The sequence below is a fragment of the Poromitra crassiceps genome (assembly GCF_964638095.1).
Source record: "Poromitra crassiceps genome assembly, chromosome: 17".
In the NCBI taxonomy this organism is placed as follows: Eukaryota; Metazoa; Chordata; class Actinopteri; order Beryciformes; family Melamphaidae; genus Poromitra; species Poromitra crassiceps.
Window position 1 is genome coordinate 29,635,986 of NC_139635.1, and position 19,121 is coordinate 29,655,106.

General features: G+C 44.0%; 1 protein-coding gene across 1 annotated transcript in view; it reads right to left on the bottom strand.

Annotated features, from left to right (window-relative positions):
• Positions 1–19,121, bottom strand: part of LOC310791859 (voltage-dependent R-type calcium channel subunit alpha-1E-like) — a gene marked incomplete at both ends in the record, with an annotated part of 65,626 nt that overhangs the window by 35,997 nt on the left and 10,508 nt on the right. The window contains 6 exons of the mRNA XM_083653529.1: positions 789–892; positions 2,678–2,868; positions 4,762–4,920; positions 5,823–5,926; positions 17,963–18,102; positions 18,788–18,893. Of these exons, the coding sequence (XP_083509655.1) occupies positions 789–892; positions 2,678–2,868; positions 4,762–4,920; positions 5,823–5,926; positions 17,963–18,102; positions 18,788–18,893 (804 nt within the window). The remainder of the gene's footprint in view (positions 1–788; positions 893–2,677; positions 2,869–4,761; positions 4,921–5,822; positions 5,927–17,962; positions 18,103–18,787; positions 18,894–19,121) is intronic.

The following is a 19,121-nucleotide window of genomic DNA, read 5'->3' on the forward strand; positions in this document are numbered from 1 at the left end:
AGTAAGGTTGGGTATCGTTCATATGCTTAATTCAGAGAAAAAAAACTTTAGGAAGGCAAACTATGGAACAACGGGTAATATCACAGGATCTGTACGTTTTACAATCCAGAAAGACCAGCAGTACAGTATGTACAGCGTGAGATAGAAACCGATAAGCAGAGCCTAATTTCGACCTTTTTTTATGGGTACCCGGTATTCGCCATTTTGGATTCAGTTCTCGAGTTTTGGTTCCCAACCCGAGCGAGAAGCAGGCAGTTTACACTGCGAGCCGCCATGCTGACAGGTTGTGTTGTGAAATGTCCATAAAGAAGAAGAAAGTACACATTCTTTCCTATTTTCAACCCCCAGTGTGAGTACATGTTTGTTGCTATGAAGTCGCTTGGCTGCTGTGTTGCTGTCAGTGTTTAGCTGCTGTGTGTCACAGTGGCTGTCTATTCGAGATGCCACACAGCCCACACAACGCTACAGCACTTCCCCCGACAACGCACAACTTTGGTGATTTTGGAGATTTTCTTTGGGGTCACATCATCATTATGCCAATTTGGTAGACATTTCACAAACCTAGTATAGACACACACACGCAGGCACGCACGTACGCACAGGCGCGCACGTGCCCGCACGCGCACTCGAACACACACACACACACACACGCACGCACGCACGCACGCACGCACGCACGCACGCACACACACACACACACACACACACACACACACACACACACACACACACACACACACACACACACACACACACACACACACACACACACACAGAATCATACTCACCCAGAGAGGACTCCCAAAACCAGGTTCAGCACAAAAAATGAGCCAATAATGATGAGAGGAATGAAGTATATCCAGTTCCATGTGGAGCCCAAGGCATCGTTGGCCTGAAATGATAAATATGACCACATATTTATAATACTCCCCCTCCCGCCATAGTACTTACTACTTAGTAAGTACTAGTACCACTGTCAGGCACATCGGGCAGACGCCCGGTGGCCTGGCCTGGCCTGGCCTGGCCTGGCCTGGCCTGGCCTGGCCTGCAAAAAAAAATTATAAAAAAAATGTGTGTGTGTGTGCCCGCAGTCAGGCCATTCACTGAACAGCAGGCCAGGCGCCGCCTACTGGTTTACTAGTGGTTTTATTACTTTATTAGTTAGTCTGAAGTAATAATTACACCTCAGGGTTAAAGTAGGTGCATCTCATTGTAAAATTGGACTCAGAAGCTCAGAACCATAGACGGTATGAAAATATGGACAGAGCCACCGTGATGTCACTCATTCATTTCTGGACTCTTGTGTTGGAGCCTTGAGTTTTGCATTGCTCAACACTTGGCTATAGGCTATAGAGACTAAAACCATTGTTGGCCTAATTTTTCAGAAACAAAGGTTGGGGCTTGAGCAGAACACACTACCATGTCTTTAATGTTAGGGGCTTGCTTAAACAGGAAGATGTTTAATGAAACTGAGAATAATGTCAATGTTTATTATTATTGTTATTGTTATGACGTGTAGTTCTTAAGCCTGTGGAGAATAACGCAGTAGCCTATGCACGATCTGATCACTCTTCCTTAAATAAAGTTTGCTGTGAAGCCTTTGTACAGAGGCATGTTTTTGGTTTTACTTCTTCATATTATACTTGCAGTTATCTAGGCAATGTTGATGTTTCCATTAGTGAACAAATAGGTAACATGTATCATTGCGTTAGCATTATATTCACTAAATCTTGCTTCAAACGGCCCAAATTGGGCTTCAAACGGCCCACATTTTTCGCCGGCGACCCGCGTCGGCCCGTATTCGGCCTGGCCTGCTTGGTATCTAATGCCCGGCCTGAATTATGATTCCAGTCCGCCCCTGACCACTGTTGTAACTGTGCATTACTATGACTAATATGCTCTTACTTATTATAGTTAATGGCATCATTATTACTGGCACTACTGTGCATCTCTCTCTCTCTCTCTCTCTCTCTCTCTCTCTCTCTCTCTCTCTCGTAAAGCGCCTTGAGACAACTCTTATGATTTGGTGCTATATAAATATAAAATTGCTTGATTGCTTGATTTATTGATTGGATGATTTATTGATTGATACTAACAGTACTATTGCAATTAAATGGGGACAAATCACCCATCGCATATATATACACCCATATATATACATATATGTATATATATGTATATATATATATACATATATCTTCTGTTAAAAAAAGAAAAGAAAATCACCATGCTGTAACATTGGAGCGTATGTATGTGTGTGTTTTTGGTTTTGTTCTTGTTCTTGTTTTGGTTTGGTTTTTCGTTTTTTTTCTGTCCAAGTTTGTTTGTTTTTGTGTGTTGGTGTTTTAAAAAAGGGAGAAAGGAAATGTGTACATTCTAAGTTGCACAATAGTCATTTTTGCTCTTGAAAAAAGATGAAAAATATGATTGTTTGGCTACCTACTATGTACAATTGCACCTTGTTTTTGCAATACAAATATTCTTTACAAAAATGGGGACAAATCATTTTCCCATTGTAAATGAAACAAGCTCTCAAATAGTGTGATTACCATTAATTGCATGGTAGCGCAAAGTAGTTTCATCAGTGGTGATTATGTTATCACACAGATAGCACCTTCTTTTATTTCATTAGGGCTGAAGCGTTGAAAGCCTTGCTGCTGTGTGTCTGTGGACTCACGTTATAGAGAACAGCCGTCCATCCCTCCATGGTGATACACTGGAAGACGGTGAGCACAGCAAACAGGATGTTGTCGAACTGGGTGATGCCGTCGTTGGGGCCGATCCAGGTGTCGTTGCAGTCGTACTTCTCCGGACACTTCCTCACGCCGCACGCAAACGCCACCTCCGACGAGTCTACCGTCTCGTTATCTACCCGAGAAGAAGAAAGCAGAACTGTTAAGGTCTTTGCACACACAGTCCGATTGTTTTCGTATGCGTGTTTTTTAATCCGTCATCTGAAAACACAGACGGGTCCCAGCTCGCAAAAATCTATTGACTGATGCGGAAAACGCAGAAAATCGAACCTCGTCCGAAAACTTAAATGACGGACGTAATTGTCGGACTCGGTGTGTCAACGATGATTGACACAAATTAGGTCGTATTCTTTTTTTTTTTCGTGCGTCAATTTCGGACGAAAATACGGACTTGGTGTGCAAAAGCTTATACTGTTCTATCGACTATTGATTCTATTGTTCTATTGAGATCAATACTGATGTGATATTCACAGGGTTCCCACACCTTCTTAAACATCAAATTCAGGGACGTTTCAAGGACTTTCCAGGCCCAATTCCTTCAAATTCAAGGACTTAACACGACATAGTTTGAGACACAGATCAAGGGTAATTACTGTTATAACACTGAGAAGTTTTATAATGAGAACTAGCAGGCTTTACAGCTCACAGACAACACTTCTCAAATGTGCTGCGTTGCAGTGATGGAAAAATAACCTACATTTCTATTCTTACACAAAATCAATTTGAGCACTAACAAGTCTATTTACGTCTATGATTTCTGATTTCACTGTTGACATCAAACAGGAAGTGCTGATCTGAGGCTGCGTTCAAACCCCTGGACCTTCACGTTCATTTCCAAATTGCTGCTCATATCTGTGTTACTGTTTTTTGTTTTGTTTTTTGACGGTTCAAAATGATTCTAGGTTGTATCCAGTACCTGTATGAACTGACAGCATCATTGAAAAGAGAAATGAGTCACAATAACCAGAGATGGGAAAATTTTGAATTATTCATCTTTATGTCCCAATCCCATTAAAGCTGTGTTTACTTTGAGTCATGCTGAGCAACGACAGTGTCTATGGTGCGGCTTCATGTGATTACAGAGTAGTTGTTGGCTAATTAGGTAGTTATATGAGCCAGCAGGGTGCAATTCTAATAATACCTCTGGACTGGCTGCTACCCTGATCTATGACACCCACAGTTACTGGGGAAAAAAAGACAATCATCCCCTCTGTTTGAGAAAACAATAAACCAGCAATTTGGTATACCTATTGGTAAGGCAGTAAGGCAGTCATAAATAATCCATAACCATGTACTCCAATAATCCATAATCATGTACTCCAATAAAAACATTAGAGTTGTAATATCATTTTGGGGGATCCACTTTGCCTTAACCTGCCTCGTCTACTTGTCTATTTCCCAGAATTTCGACACCCCGCAGAGAACGGGCCTGAACTTGTTGCGTCCAGCTGTGGGTTACACATGGATGGAGGGAGCGATAGTGACAGCGACAGCGATAGCAAAGTAAGCGTTTTTTCAAATTGGGGAAAAAGTGACAGCTGCTCCAAACTCAACTTGTGGCTGAATGCATTCTGTTCTATTGAGGCTACTGTCGGTACGTGTCAGTATGTCTGTCTCTTCTATGATGGATTTCTCTCTGTGTGATTGTTAAGTGTTGCTGCAAAATGGGCCAGAAAGAAGCCGTCGCTCTTTGATTCTGAGGCGCTGAGCATAGCATAGCATTAACGTTACATTAACGTTTTCTGCTATCAAACTCTAGGTCAGGGTCATCGACGCCATCGGATGGCCCTGAATCATTGGGTTGTATTAATTACAAGTCTTCTGATGACAACACTGCGCATCAACTTCACTCAAATCAACTCCCAATAACTGAAAAACTAAATGGACGTCTGCAAAAGGGTTGACAGTTTTCAGATATGTGTGAGATCATGTGTAAAATAAATCAGCATTGTTTTTTTTAGGGAAAATGCACCTTTAAGTTATTGTTAGTCAAATCTATGGATCTTACCGAGGATGTTAAAAGTTGGCAGGCAGGTGTGGTGAAGCTTCCCGCTGTAGAACTCCAGACCGATGATGGCGAACATGAGGATGGCGAAGAACAAGAGCAGACCAATCTGAAGCAGCGGGATCATGGCCTTCATAATGGACTTCAGCACTATCTGCAAGCCTGGGGGGATTCACAAACAAGGGCCTCGAAATGAAGGACTAAAAACACAAAGTATTGTAATGGTCACGTTCACACAGTAGATAGAGTTAAGTGTGTTACAGTAGACTCTTATCCTTTTGAATAGAGATGGGACATCGATCTCGGGTGCCGATACTAATGTCATTCAAATATCACATATCGGACTGACTTTGCCGATCCACGTTCCGATCTAGATTCCATTCATAGCCTGCGCTGGACCATAAACCCACCGTAACATAACATGAAACAGTGCTAGTAGTAGTAGTAGTATTGAGCAGTTAGCTAACTCAACAATATATCCTTAGTTATGGAGAGATTTTAGTCTTGTAAATATTTGGGGGGTTTGCCACTTTACAAAATGTGTTTAATTGTCGGTTTGTTGAAATGTTGTTTTAATAATTTTGAGTGCATCAATTGTTTTCGACATATCTGATGACCTTTATTAATTGTTGAATTTAATATTGTGGAATATTATGAAGCAGGTAACTAATGCTATGAGATCACTGATGACCAAACCAAATACTAAATAATGTCACAGTAGGAGCCAGCTACTATGTAAAGGTGGAGGCTGCAGCTCCTTGGGAGAGTTGCCAAGAGCTCTGATATCGGAATCAATATCGGTATCGGTAGATATCCAGATTCAGGTATTGGAATGGGATCAGAAGTGAACTGAAAAAAGTGGATCGGTGGAGCTCTACTTTTGAATGGCTTCCTTCTCAAAATGATCAAATGTTCAGAAGAGCATTGTAATTTTTTTTAAATCTACGTGCACACACATTCGGAAATGCCCTGATTTATGGACATGAATGAATGTGTTGTTGCTTGTGCTCTCAGCTTGGCAGAGCTGGCAGTGTGGGGGTCAGAGGTCAGTATAATGGACTCACTGGGGATCCCAGAGACCAGTTTGAGAGGCCGCAGGACTCGCACCGCCCTCAGGGTCCGAAGGTCTACTGGGATGTTCATGTGAGCGCCTGCAGTGGCCATGATCCTGGTGGACAACATACACACGCGCGCGCGCGCGCGCACACGGACACACACACACACACACACGCACACACACACACACACACACACACACACACACACACACACACATTTGATTAATTGTCATTTTTTTCAATAGGAGAAATCAATATTTAAATTGGTCTTAAAAGGAACAAGGAATTTGGGTTTAAATAGAAGATAGAAAATACAACACTGAACAGGGACATGACACACAGATATGGAGATGAATAATTAAGGCTTCTTTTGGACAGGTGGTGAGTGAGTGAGTGAGTGAGTGAGTGAGTGAGTGAGTGAGTGAGTGAGTGAGTGAGTCAGTGAGTGAGTGAGTGAGTGAGTGAGTGAGTGAGTGAGTCAGTGAGTGAGTGAGTGAGTGAGTGAGTGAGTGAGTGAGTGAGTGAGTGAGTGAGTGAGTGAGTGAGTGAGTGAGTGAGTGAGTGAGTGGAAGGAAGCGGAGAAGAAGAGGGCAAACGGGAAGTAGAGTTGATGGCGTTAACTGTTCGCTGAGAAAGTTGATATAATTAAAGTTCCATAAAAGCTGATCGTCGCCTCCTGTGAACTCTGTATAGCTGTGCAACAGAAGTGGAGTGAACAGAAGTGGAGGGACAAATAAGTATTATAATCAATATATGATACCAGGAAGAATCCGGCATTACATTAGTATAACAGCGCCACGCATTTATGGAGACAGGTACACCTGGCAGGCATCTCTACTCACATCTTCCCACGCCCCACGCACATGTTGATGTCCTTCCACCTACACACAAACACTGAAGAGCAGCATTGGAGCAGGAGGAGGAACGAGCTGCCAGTCCCTTAGCGATGTGCATCCAGAATCAAATGTGAATATTTGTCTTAGTAATGGCAAAAAATACAGCTTAGTAAACACAGCTTGCAGCGAGAAATATTGAGTGAGAAATATTGAGGCCCGAGCTAATATGGGGGTCTGTTTTCTGTCGTTTTCAATAAATAAATCGCACAAAAGCATTACAACTATTTTGTCTAATAAGTGTTTTAACGTAATTGCAGTGACCCGCCAAATAACATGGAACATTTTGATTTGGACTACATGCTTCTGCCCCAAGAAGCTGTAGTGCCAGTCAAATGTTTGTAGATATCAATGTACCCACCTGCTCAGCTGTAATACGAAATCTCTGTTACAGATGCATGTACAGGTTATCATCAGGCTCTGCAAACAGTATCATTTTAGCGTTAACCAACCCTGTTTTGAGCTCTGATAGGGTCTCATCCAGACTGTGGAACCACTGCCGTTTTAGCATGTACAGTATGTAAAATGACCATGGTGGAATAACTAGTAATGCCTGTGCTTTTATTCTGTTTCTTTTTATAGCTACCTCTATTTTTATATTTCGATTCTGTGTTTGGTGTTTGTTGTGCTATGGACGCCTGAGCTGTGTCCTTGAATTGAATTGAATTGAATTGAATTGAATTGAATTGAATTGAATTGAAGTGAATACAATAGAGTGCCAAAGTCACACCCTCTTCTGACTGATTTGATGCAAGGCCAAGGGGCAACCTCCGTGGCTGAAAAATTAAGCCAATGCGGAAGTAATCTCGCTTGCCAGACTTCCCTCCCTGTCAGGAGAGAAGTCTGGCTGCATGGAAACAGGCTGCTGGTATTCACCTTATGTAGCCCCGCCCATTTGACCCGGTTGTGTGGTCGTGTGACGACCTCCGGCAAAAACAAAGAAAAAGAAAATGGCTGGCTGCTCCAAATCCAATATCATCTAACTCTGAATTAACTAATAATTTAGCCAATTGTATGTAACATACCAAATAAAAGCAAACGGCAATGTCTAAGAATGCAAAGCCATGTAACTGGCTTGTTAAGTCTCGCATTCCAGGGAATTACATTAACGTCTGCGGGTCTTATAATGGCTCGAGCTGTGCTCGAAGGAGAGAAAACTATCTGAAGCTTTCTTGGAGTCCAGGTATGTTTTACAAGAAAGTGCTCGTCATTGTCGACGATAGCGTTATCTGACCTGGCTAACAGTGGATACTCGCTTGCTTGCTGTGTACCATCCGAGCTCAAAGTAGTAGGCTACGTTCTTTATTTTATGCCCTGCACTGTCCGCTACAAAAATAACTCTCTTCTTCATGACGTTCTTTCATATTTCGTGCCGTGACCGCCGGAAGTGTTAACACGACCCGAAAGAATTTGGCCCACCCCCGCGTCTGCCATTGGTGCCGTCCATTTCAGACGGCAGCGATAGAAAATCCCTTTCCACTCCCTGCAAGCTCTGCCATTGGCTCTGACCCGCTCTGACTGACTGGCTGTGACCATATGGATTTCCTTTCTGCTCGTCCCGTGACGAAACTGTCTATCCCAAATGCCTCGGCTCAGCTCTACCGCTGTGCGTGTCGAATCTGTCGATCTCAAATGCCTGCGCCGCTGTGAAACAACATCATCAACAATGCTAGCTCGTTGCTACACGCTGAAAACGACACGCTCTTATGACATCACTATGACATCATCAGTCGGGCAAAAATTTAAACAGAGAACAGACAGAGATTGCCCATTTCCTCTTTTATTATATATACTGTAGATAGATAGATAGATAGATAGACAGACAGACAGACAGACAGACAGACAGACAGACAGACATGTAACTGTAAGTAGTAAACATATATTTTTTTTTATTCCAGTGAATCATAATGATATAGTGTTACTTTTCTTTGTTTATTTTTTAGTGAAAGCGCTACAGGACGTCACAGGCAGCAGGCTGTGCATACAAACTAATCCTGTAAATTGTTCAAGGAACCCTCTAACCTAGAAAAATGTTTTGGCCTACGTTAAGAATTGACCACAAAGCAGTTACATTAACCTTAATGCACACTTCCAGTTAGACGGTCTCTGGTTTTTGCGGCGGCATGAAGAAACTCACACTGGCCATCTGCTCGTTAAGGAGCCCCATCCTTGAGGCCATTTATTTACACCTGGCGTTAACATGCGTTTTCTGTGATCAGATTGCAATCAGATTGCAGAAAATGCATGTTAACGGCAGGTGTAAATGGAATCAGGCTGAAGTGATCAAATACAATCTGATTGCAATCTGATGGCAGAAAACGCATGTTAACGCCAGGTGTAAATGGCCTCAATCTCTCTCAAATCTGGCTGGAAGCCAAGGTATGGCGCTCACCATACCTTGCCATACCAAACGATGCCCTTCTCACTCTCACACACACACGCGCGCGCGCACGCACACACACACACACACACACACGCACGCACGCATACATACACACACACACACACACACACACACACACACACACACACGCGTGCGGATAGTATTGGGAAGTGTGGCTGTGGGGGAGGTACCTGTATGTGGTAGAAATTAAGCACATGGCAGCAACTCAAGTGTGGGGCCCACGCAAAATCTACCTACCTACTGAAAGCAGTAGGAGAGTGAGAGAGTGAGTGAGAGAGTGAGTGAGCGGGCGAGTGAGTGAGTGAGTGAGTGAGCGAGCGAGCAAGCGATGGGGCAGGGAGAGAGACAGAGACAGACAGTGAGGGAGGGAGCAGGACGAGAAGAAGTGTGGGAGTCTGTAGAAATAGCCATCAAACATGCTGAACAAAGGCTTCTGCAGCACAGTGGCTCCTTCAAGGCTGCACTCAGTTTGAGCAACACTATTCAAGAGAAGCTCCCTCAGAATTATTAAAGAAGATGTAACTGTCAATAGTAACTCATGAATCATCTCTACACATAAGCTCTGTCCTTTCTTTCCATTTGAACAGAAAATACTGTAATATGGTGACAACTTTGAGAGACAAAATGTTACAGTCTCGCAGCACATACAGCACCCACAAAACATCAACCACAGGACCTCACAAGTGCACGAGTCGATCCAAGTTAGCCATCATAGATTATCATTGTGTTTACGACAATGTATCATTTGCTTTGGCAACATGTATTTCATGGCACTTTTGAATTTAATAAAAAATATATAGACACTTATAAGCCATTGAAATTAAAAATGGAATATTCCAGCAGCAAGTTCATTTTCATACTGAGAGGCTAATCTAAGAGTGTTGTACTGTACCAAGCTGGCTTGAGAGAGGCTGAATTCATTACAGGCACAGAATGCAGCCTCGCCCACACACCTCCACCTACTCACTAGTAGGCACACCACCAAAACACACAGCAATCAGCAGCGTCACGTTGCAGCAAAGTTCTGCATAATATGCGTAACTCAAACAGTATCAGCATAATGAATCAACGCGGTTTAGCCTCAAACACGGAAGCATAAAACATGCCTCTAATGGCGACAGTAATGGCGCTCCGCTCTGTTAGGAATACACAAAAATAGGCATTTATTCACGATTAGTCATAGAATAAATAGCCGGGTGTTTTCCCAATGAAAACCCACCCGGGACCAGAAGCCATTTGTTTATCCAGTTCAATTATCAGAGCAAGATTAGAGTGGAGACCACTGCGGCCCTGCTGGAAAAACTCCTGACACACAATATGCACGATGCTGAAGAGTTCTCGCAATTTCACTCCTAATTTTCTGCAATCTTGGCAGTCTCTTTTGCATGAGCGGAAAACACATTTGAGTGCGATTTGCAATTGCAATTTGTATGACTTTTGAACTTGCCAGATGTGCACTGTCCTTTTAGCCTTTGCTGGTGGGTGTACTAGCAATATCAGTTGTGTGAGGCAATGCCAATTACAGTTCAGAGTCATAATATGGTACAGCAGTGGTACACCAACCCACCTGCAAAAACAACACACTAACACACAAACACACATACACCAACACACGAGTGCTGCAGACAGAAATGCTGTGATGCGATGTGAGTGATGTGATCTGATGTGAGTGATGTGATGTGAGTGATGTGATCTGATCTGATGTGATGTGAGTGATGTGATCTGATGTGAGTGATGTGATGTGATCTGATGTGAGTGATGTGATCTGATGTGATCTGATGTGATGTGATCTGATGTGATCTGATGTGATGTGATCTGATGTGAGTGATGTGATGTGATGTGAGTGATGTGATGTGATCTGATGTGAGTGATGTGATGTGATCTGATGTGATGTGAGTGATGTGATGTGATGTGAGTGATGTGATGTGATCTGATGTGAGTGATGTGATGTGATCTGATGTGATGTGAGTGATGTGATCTGATGTGAGTGATGTGATCTGATGTGATCTGATGTGATGTGATCTGATGTGAGTGATGTGATGTGATGTGATGTGAGTGATGTAATGTGATCTGATGTGAGTGATGTGATGTGATCTGATGTGATGTGAGTGATGTGATGTGATGTGAGTGATGTGATGTGATCTGATGTGAGTGATGTGATGTGATCTGATGTGAGTGATGTGATCTGATCTGATGCGATCTGATGTGATGTGAGTGATGTGATGTGATCTGATGTGATGTGAAGTGATGTGATGTGCCTTGTCTCAGTGGGTGTGTGTCAATAGCCGTTTTCCCACATGCGCTTTGTACCACTAAATGACCGGAACGTGGTCTAATGCCTGCATGTGGGAAAGTCGTCGTACCGGGATATACGCGACCCCGTCGTCGCCGACATTTCACCAGTTTCGAGCAAGTCAGAAGAGCGGTATGCTCTTAAGGGGACGCAAGTGGAAACGGGTCCAGTCATTTTCCGCGACAGCGGTCCTTCAATCATGGGCGAGGTGTAGCCTACACACGTTGCTTAATGTTCCAGCGGGCATAATCTAATCATTCGCGCACATTAAAGCAAACTGGCGAAATGATCTTGTGATAGCCTAATAAGAGCAGTATGTCAGCTTGCTGATTTCCGAAGGCAACCCCGGACACATCAAACGAAGCCAGTCTGTAAAAAGTGCTTCAACGCGACGCAGGTGAACGGATAAACATCGAACCAGCAACTATTTCTCTCAGACACGGATCCCAACTTCTTCAAAGTGCCTCATCTAATCATTCGCGCACATCAAAGCAAACTACTTCCACATTTCGCTTCGTGCATTTGCTTTCTCTACATACATACAAGCGTTGGGCAGCTTGCCTTGCAAGCCTCTGCCATTCTCGCTGTGTCTGTCCTGTGTCAGGCTGCTGCGAAGTACGGAGGACTGAGTGAAGGACTGGCCTCTCTCAGAGGGGAGGGGGGAAATCGGCTGTGTTTATTACGCTGGTTTGACGCTGCTCTTGTCAAACGAGTGTGATTTATTGTGTGGCAAGTTTTGCCGACCCCCCAAATAAGCTCCCCCCTCCCCCCGCCCCCCAACATACCGGCTATTTGACGACTAGATTCCCACATGCGCGCACTAAGGTGTGAAGGGAAATTCAGGGAAATGTCCGATATTGACTTACAGGTAATTTTCCGGTACGCATGTGGCAAAACGGCTTTTGTGTCAGATGGCTAATGAATCATTCACAACTCGCACCGTTGTGTTATTCATTCTGCCTAAAGAGCAAAATGTTTAGCAAAGGGAGGCAGACCAGCAGACTAGAGGCCAGTTTCACAGAGATACGTATACATCAAGACTTCAGATAGACATCTAAATTCCTCCGTTGCACAAAGCAGTTTAGTTCTTTAGCCACCGGCTCAACATTAGCATACCAAAACCACCATCACAAAGTAAATATATTTTTTTCTTTTGACTGATGTCACCAAAACAATCACTAGAGACTTTATTGGCCTTCAGGGACTACGGGCGGAAAATAGCATTTTGCTAAAACCTGATACATTACATCTCCCCTTGTTCTACAAGGTTAATGTTGTTTGTACTTTGTCCCTGTTCAAAAATAAATAGATAAAAAATTAATGTTACCTGTGTTCTCTTGGCTGTCATTTTCCTATCTCTGCCCCTTGACGCTGCTGCTGTCAGAACCATGCTAAGTTGCTAACATGGGTCTAAAGGCCTGAGTTAGCCTGGGGGGAAGGTGCCAAATGTTTTTGTCTTAAAATGAGTCACTCTTTGGGTGTCTTTGTCATATAGAGGTAAAAGCACTCGCCACCACCGCGGTGACCCGGGTTCAATTCCCGGCAGCGGTACATCCTGCTTGATCCGACGTTCCCACAGACACAATTGGCCGTGTCTGCGGGTGGGAAGCCGGTGGGGTATGTGTCTTAGTCGCTGCACTAGCGCCTCCTGTGGTCGGTCGGACGGCTGTTCTGGGGGGGAGGGGAACTGGGGGGAATAGCATGATCCTCCCACGTGTTACGTCCTGCCGGTGAAACTCCTCGCTTATCGATCAGACGAAGCATGTGCTGGTCTACAAATCTCCCCAGATCGGCAGAGGGGGTGGAGCAACGACAGCGAATTGGCCAAGTACAATTGGAGAGCAAATGGGAGAGAAAAAATTGATCAAGATTAGCCAGTATTTCTTTTTGTGAAAGGGTCTAACTTGAATTAGACTAATCTATGATCAAAATTAAGATTAACCACAGTCACAGACCAGTCTAAAATATCTTTGTGAGACCGGCCCCAGGGCAGGAGCAGCTGATGTCCTTCATCCAGGCACACGCACACACACACACACACACACACACACACACACACACACACACACACACACACACACACACACACACACACACACACACACACACACACACACACACACACACACACACACACACACACACACAGAGGGGGGATCAATATCATTTAACGTGATTTGTTACAGATAGTTTATTTGTCCTGGAAAGACATCAAATCTGCCTGCGACAACCTGGTTGCCGCGGGATATAATTGACCATTTTAGGAATCCCGATCAATCAAATTGGTTTGTGGGTAGGTTGTTCTGTGGCCTTTTTTTTTGTCTTTCTTTTTTTGTGTGCTACACACTCCTTAGTCAGATTAAGGATTTTAATTGAGCCTGACGTCCCAGCAGATTAGCTTCCAGCAGTTCATTAATATCAAACGGAATGAATGCCGCAAGCGCTGGCCCAGTGGCCTCGATTTGATTCCCAACCGGCCTCCATGACACGTGTGCGTTTTCTTTTAAGTCTGACTTACTTGTGCCGTGCCACCAGAGTGTGGGGGGAGAGAGAGAGAGAGAGAGAGAGAGAGAGAGAGAGAGAGAAGAGAGGAGAGAGGGGAGAGGGGAGAGAGAGAGAGAGAGGGGGGGGGGGGGCATATGTGACACCCGAAAATGTGTCAGATAGATAGCAGGAAACCAGGTCATCAATTACCAGTTCCAGCTGTGGCTGCAACAGGGACAAATGACAGGCAGGACGGTCTGTGGCTTTAAGTGCCTGACTTTCTGCTTTTTAGGCTGTGAATCCACTTGAAGTCAGACAGTTGCGTCTACAGGAACCACAGAAATGCCACGGGGACTTTTTGTTAAGGGACAGTGGGATGATCAAACCAAAGACGATGGGATTTCAAGCACGACGGCCCAACTTCAACTCACTTCCTGTCATTTTGGCACGCGGGTTTTGCCCGTGGCTTTCCACGGCCACGGCCACTAGGAGATTTTCGGCAGGTCTGAGTCTATTGGAGTCAATGGGAAAAGTCAACGTGATCTCAGATTATGACATATATTCAATATTCATTCATGCAAATATTCGGCCCATTCTCCGAAGCCACATATCTTCTGAATATTCGGACACTAAAATGGCATTTTTCTGACAGAAAGTTAAAAAATTAAAAATTAAACTTGCTCAATACCTGTCTCTATCTCATCAACAGACTCTTGTGAGATTTGGCAACAGGAACTTATGTTAGCGGCCAGGGAGCGATTAGCTAAAGCTAATGTGAAGTTCGTTGATGTACTAGTAGCTAAATCTGTGGCTAGAAAAAATATTTTTTTATGGAATATCTTAGTTTCAACTGTATTGAGCTAACAAGGGGCAGCTGGTAAAGTGCAGACTGGTAAAGTGACTGTAGCCTGGATTCATCCAGACTGGTAAAGTGACTGTAGCCTGGGTTCAGGGATTGAAGGACTGAGGTGAACCTGTTCTGATTCATCATGCAGTCCTTGACCTGATCTACATCTTCTCTGAGCACCTCCTCACCTTGCATCACCTAACAGCTATGAACTCTCTCAACTCCCTGAACTCCATTGGACTGTGTGACCTGCCAGGCAGCAGGGTTATCTCACTGCTGTCTGCACATCTTACATCTGGTCCACCTTAAAGCCCGCCCCCACTCAGTTTTCCTACCTGTTTAACGGTCGTTAAAGGCGCCTCCGCTGGTCGGTCGGGGCGACTGTTTTGGGCGGAAGGGAACTGGTGGGAATAGTGTGATCCTCCCACATGCTACGTCCTGCCGGTGAAGCGCCACGCTGTCAGGTGAAAAGAAGCAGCTGGCAACTGCGTATGTGTCGGAGGAAGCATGGTGCTAGTCTTGGATAGAGGATAGAGCAGCGACCGGGGCAGCAGGGGGGAAATTGGCCAAGTACAATTGGGGAGAAAATGGGGGGAAATCAGAAATAATAATAATTTAAAAAAGTAATGACTGTGATATTTTGATGATATTATTTCCTTTATTTTCACCAGGCACTTAGCGCACAAAAGGTTTCCTATTAGCAATTCACTTTAGCAAACATTAGCATGGTTAACGAAAGATAAATTAGTTTTTTGTTTTGTTTTTGTTGTTGTTTTTTCCTTCAAATTTGACAGGTGGTGCCTGATGACCAAAAGTGAAAGACAAAATGACAAAACGTCGAAGTATATTGTGAACACAGGCAGGACTGGCAAGGTAACAGTATTATTCTGTACTCTTGGTTAATTATATCTGATTGGACTGTCAGTCCCTGGCACCATCATTAATACTGGTTAACACTGTGACCTAGTGAGTTCTAAAGAACCTGTCAAAAACACAGCTGTTACTGAGGCCGGCACTAAACACTCTGTCAACGTGATGCTGATGTCCCTTTTATGTAAGAGGATTCAGCGAGAGGGTGAGAGAGAGAGAGAGAGAGAGAGAGAGAGAGGGTGAGACAGAGAGAGAGAGAGAGAGAGAGAGGGTGAGACAGAGAGAGAGAGAGAGAGAGAGAGAGAGGGTGAGACAGAGAGAGAGAGAGAGAGAGAGAGAGAGAGAGGGTGAGACAGAGAGAGAGAGAGAGAGAGAGAGAGGGTGAGAGAGAGAGAGAGAGAGAGAGAGAGAGAGATGTGGGTGTCAGGTTGAAATGAGATGTCAACACGCCAACAGCAATCTTCCCTGAATGCTCAATACTGTGTACAGCATACAATGTTCAACTCCTGCGCAATGAATTCACTAACAACTAGATAAACATATGCACATCTCAACGCCGTCTTATGAGGAACAATAGTAAAAGAGAAAATCGTGTTTTCTTGGGTCTGTCTCTCCCTCTTCCTCTTCCCCTCCTTGTTTTCTTTCTCTCTCTCTCTCTCTCTCTCTCTCTCTCTCTCTACCCATCCTCCATCCGTTCTATCCGTTCAGCACAGCATTCACATTTAACTCACAGAGGTCCTGGGGGCAAACCGAAGCAGGTTTTAAACACAACTGCCAATCCACTTATCCACCCATCCCACGCTGGCTGGCTGCAGCCATAGAAACACACATTTCCTCCAATGGCTGGATGTGTTGTGCGAATGTCGACAGATAAAAACATCACATGAACAGCAAACACTTGTGTTTAACATCAATCGTCACTGACCATGTGACCGCAGTGTCCCACTTAACCCATTGATACCTGATGCAGCATTTGTGTGCGTATCCCTTTAAGACCGCGAACCGCGTTAACGCGGTTCGCGGTCTTAAAGGGATACGCACACAAGACGCAGAGGCACACACTCAAATACACCAACATCAACTTTCTGGCTCACTTGGCAACAACGGCTGGTGAACTAAAATACATTCTGCCAAGAATCATCTTTACAGGCCATCTATGATTTCTCATAGAAATATGTCACCTGTCTCTGTTTGCAGCAGGGTTTGGATGAAATAATGAATGAACTCAACAACAACAACAAGATGACGATGATGACTACAACAACAACAACAACAACAACAACAACAACAACAACAACAACAAATTGGATATCTTAATTCTGTGAATTATGTGGAATTCAATTCTGTTTCCTGTCAATCCAATTCAATTCTGATTCGGTTTTCTAAGAGCTGGGTGCAATTCCAATTTCAACAACTCCAGGAATTTGGTTTGAAATGACCACGCATTCAATTCATGAATGGCCCTTACACTCACTCACACACACTCACACACTATCTCTCTCTCTCTCTCTCTCTCTCTCACACACACACACACACACACACACACACACACACACACACACACACACACACACACACACACACACACACACACACACACACACACACACACACACACTCACACACTATCTCTCTCTCTCTCTCTCTCTCACACACACACACACACACACACACACACACACACACACACACACACACACACACACACACACACACACACACACACACACACACACACACACACACACACACACACACACACACACACACACACATTCTCTCTCTCTCTCTCTCTCTCTCTCACACACACACACACACACCCCGTTGAAGTTGGAATGTTGCGCATTGTGTAATAATCTCAAGTAACATTAGGCTACTTAATCATTCAGGTAGCAGAGACACAGGAGGAGAAATCTGCAGAAGTTCAGATGCTACTGTAGCACTTTATGTAGAGCAGCGTAACACAGCCAATCAAGAGCCTGTTTGTTACAATGCCATTGATTTGCTCTGATCTGATTGGCTCACGGCATGGTCAGAGAGAGTGAACAGTGGTCACAAGGGACATAGTTTGACAACATGCAAAGGAAAAGGTTACCAGCCAGTTTGGCAGGTGACAGTTTGGCAGGTGACTTTCAGCATTTGGCGTTTAGCGAGTGCTAATTAGGGAACCGGTTGACAATGTTTCAAACACAAGACGTTATTGGGCTGGAAGGGACACCAGCTGACGTCACTCACCCACTGAGCACGACTATGAAGTCCATAACGTTCCAGCCCTTCCTCAGGTACTCACCCACTGAGCACGACTATGAAGTCCATAATGTTCCAGCCCTTCCTCAGGTAGGAACCTTTACTCACCCACTGAGCACGACTATGAAGTCCATAACGTTCCAGCCGTTCCTCAGGTAGGAGCCTTTGTGGAAAACAAAGCCGAGAGCCAGCAGCTTGATCGCCGCCTCAAAGCAGAAGATTCCAATAAAGTACGGCTCCGTCTTCTCCTGTGGAAGGTAATGACCAACAACAGCCGATGACCAGAATAATAAGAACAAAGCCATCATGTCAAAACCATAACCCATTTACTTGTAAATATGGCTTTATGTGTGTATAGACTTTGTACACACATAAAGTCATAATTTACAGACAGTCTCTGTGCTGTATTGGTGTCCCCAAAATATTGATTTGTGTAAGAATCGAGATTCTTACACAAATCGATACTCTGACTATTCTGAATCGATTCTCAACTTTCAAAAATATTGTTTTTTAATTATATAAGAGCATTTCTATTTTTTTTTATTCTTTTACGTATTTTTCTTTAAGTCACGAAGAATACAGTAGGAAGAAGTTTCTATTTGTGCTTGTGTGTACTGTGTTTACATCATTGCAATCAGTTGATAAAACGTGTTCAAATATAAAAACTACATAATCTTATACACTTTATTCTGCTTTCCTACCATAATTTGCTACAGTACATCGCCTTTCTCAGCACACAGTAGATCCTGAAATCCCCCTACTGTATGTCAAATAATCAATTTTGAATCGGGAATCGTTTTGAATCGAGAATCGATTTTGAATCAAATTGTGACCCCCGGCCCCGGGAACTGAAATTGAATGGAATTGTGAGATACCCAAATATTCACAGCCCTAGTGTGCTGAGGCTGTAAATCAAACGGATGTTGTCCTCACCAGTCTCTTGGCCATGGGAGTCTTATCCTCTCCAGGGAGGTGCTGCTCCAAGGCCAGGACCACACAGTTGGCAGTGATGGTGGCCAGGATCATGTACTCAAATGGTGTAAAGGCCACAAAGTTAAGGAAAGCAGTTTTGTCACAGCACAAAGACAGGACTGACACACACGACAAGATATGACAGATGATATGATGACTAGTGAACACATGGCAAACAGGCAGCTCTACAGGAAGATCCTAGTATTGATGATGATGGCGATGATGGATGCAGATTACAAGACGCCACTCAAGCACATCTCATTTTCTGTATTCCTGCATAACAATGCATCACAAT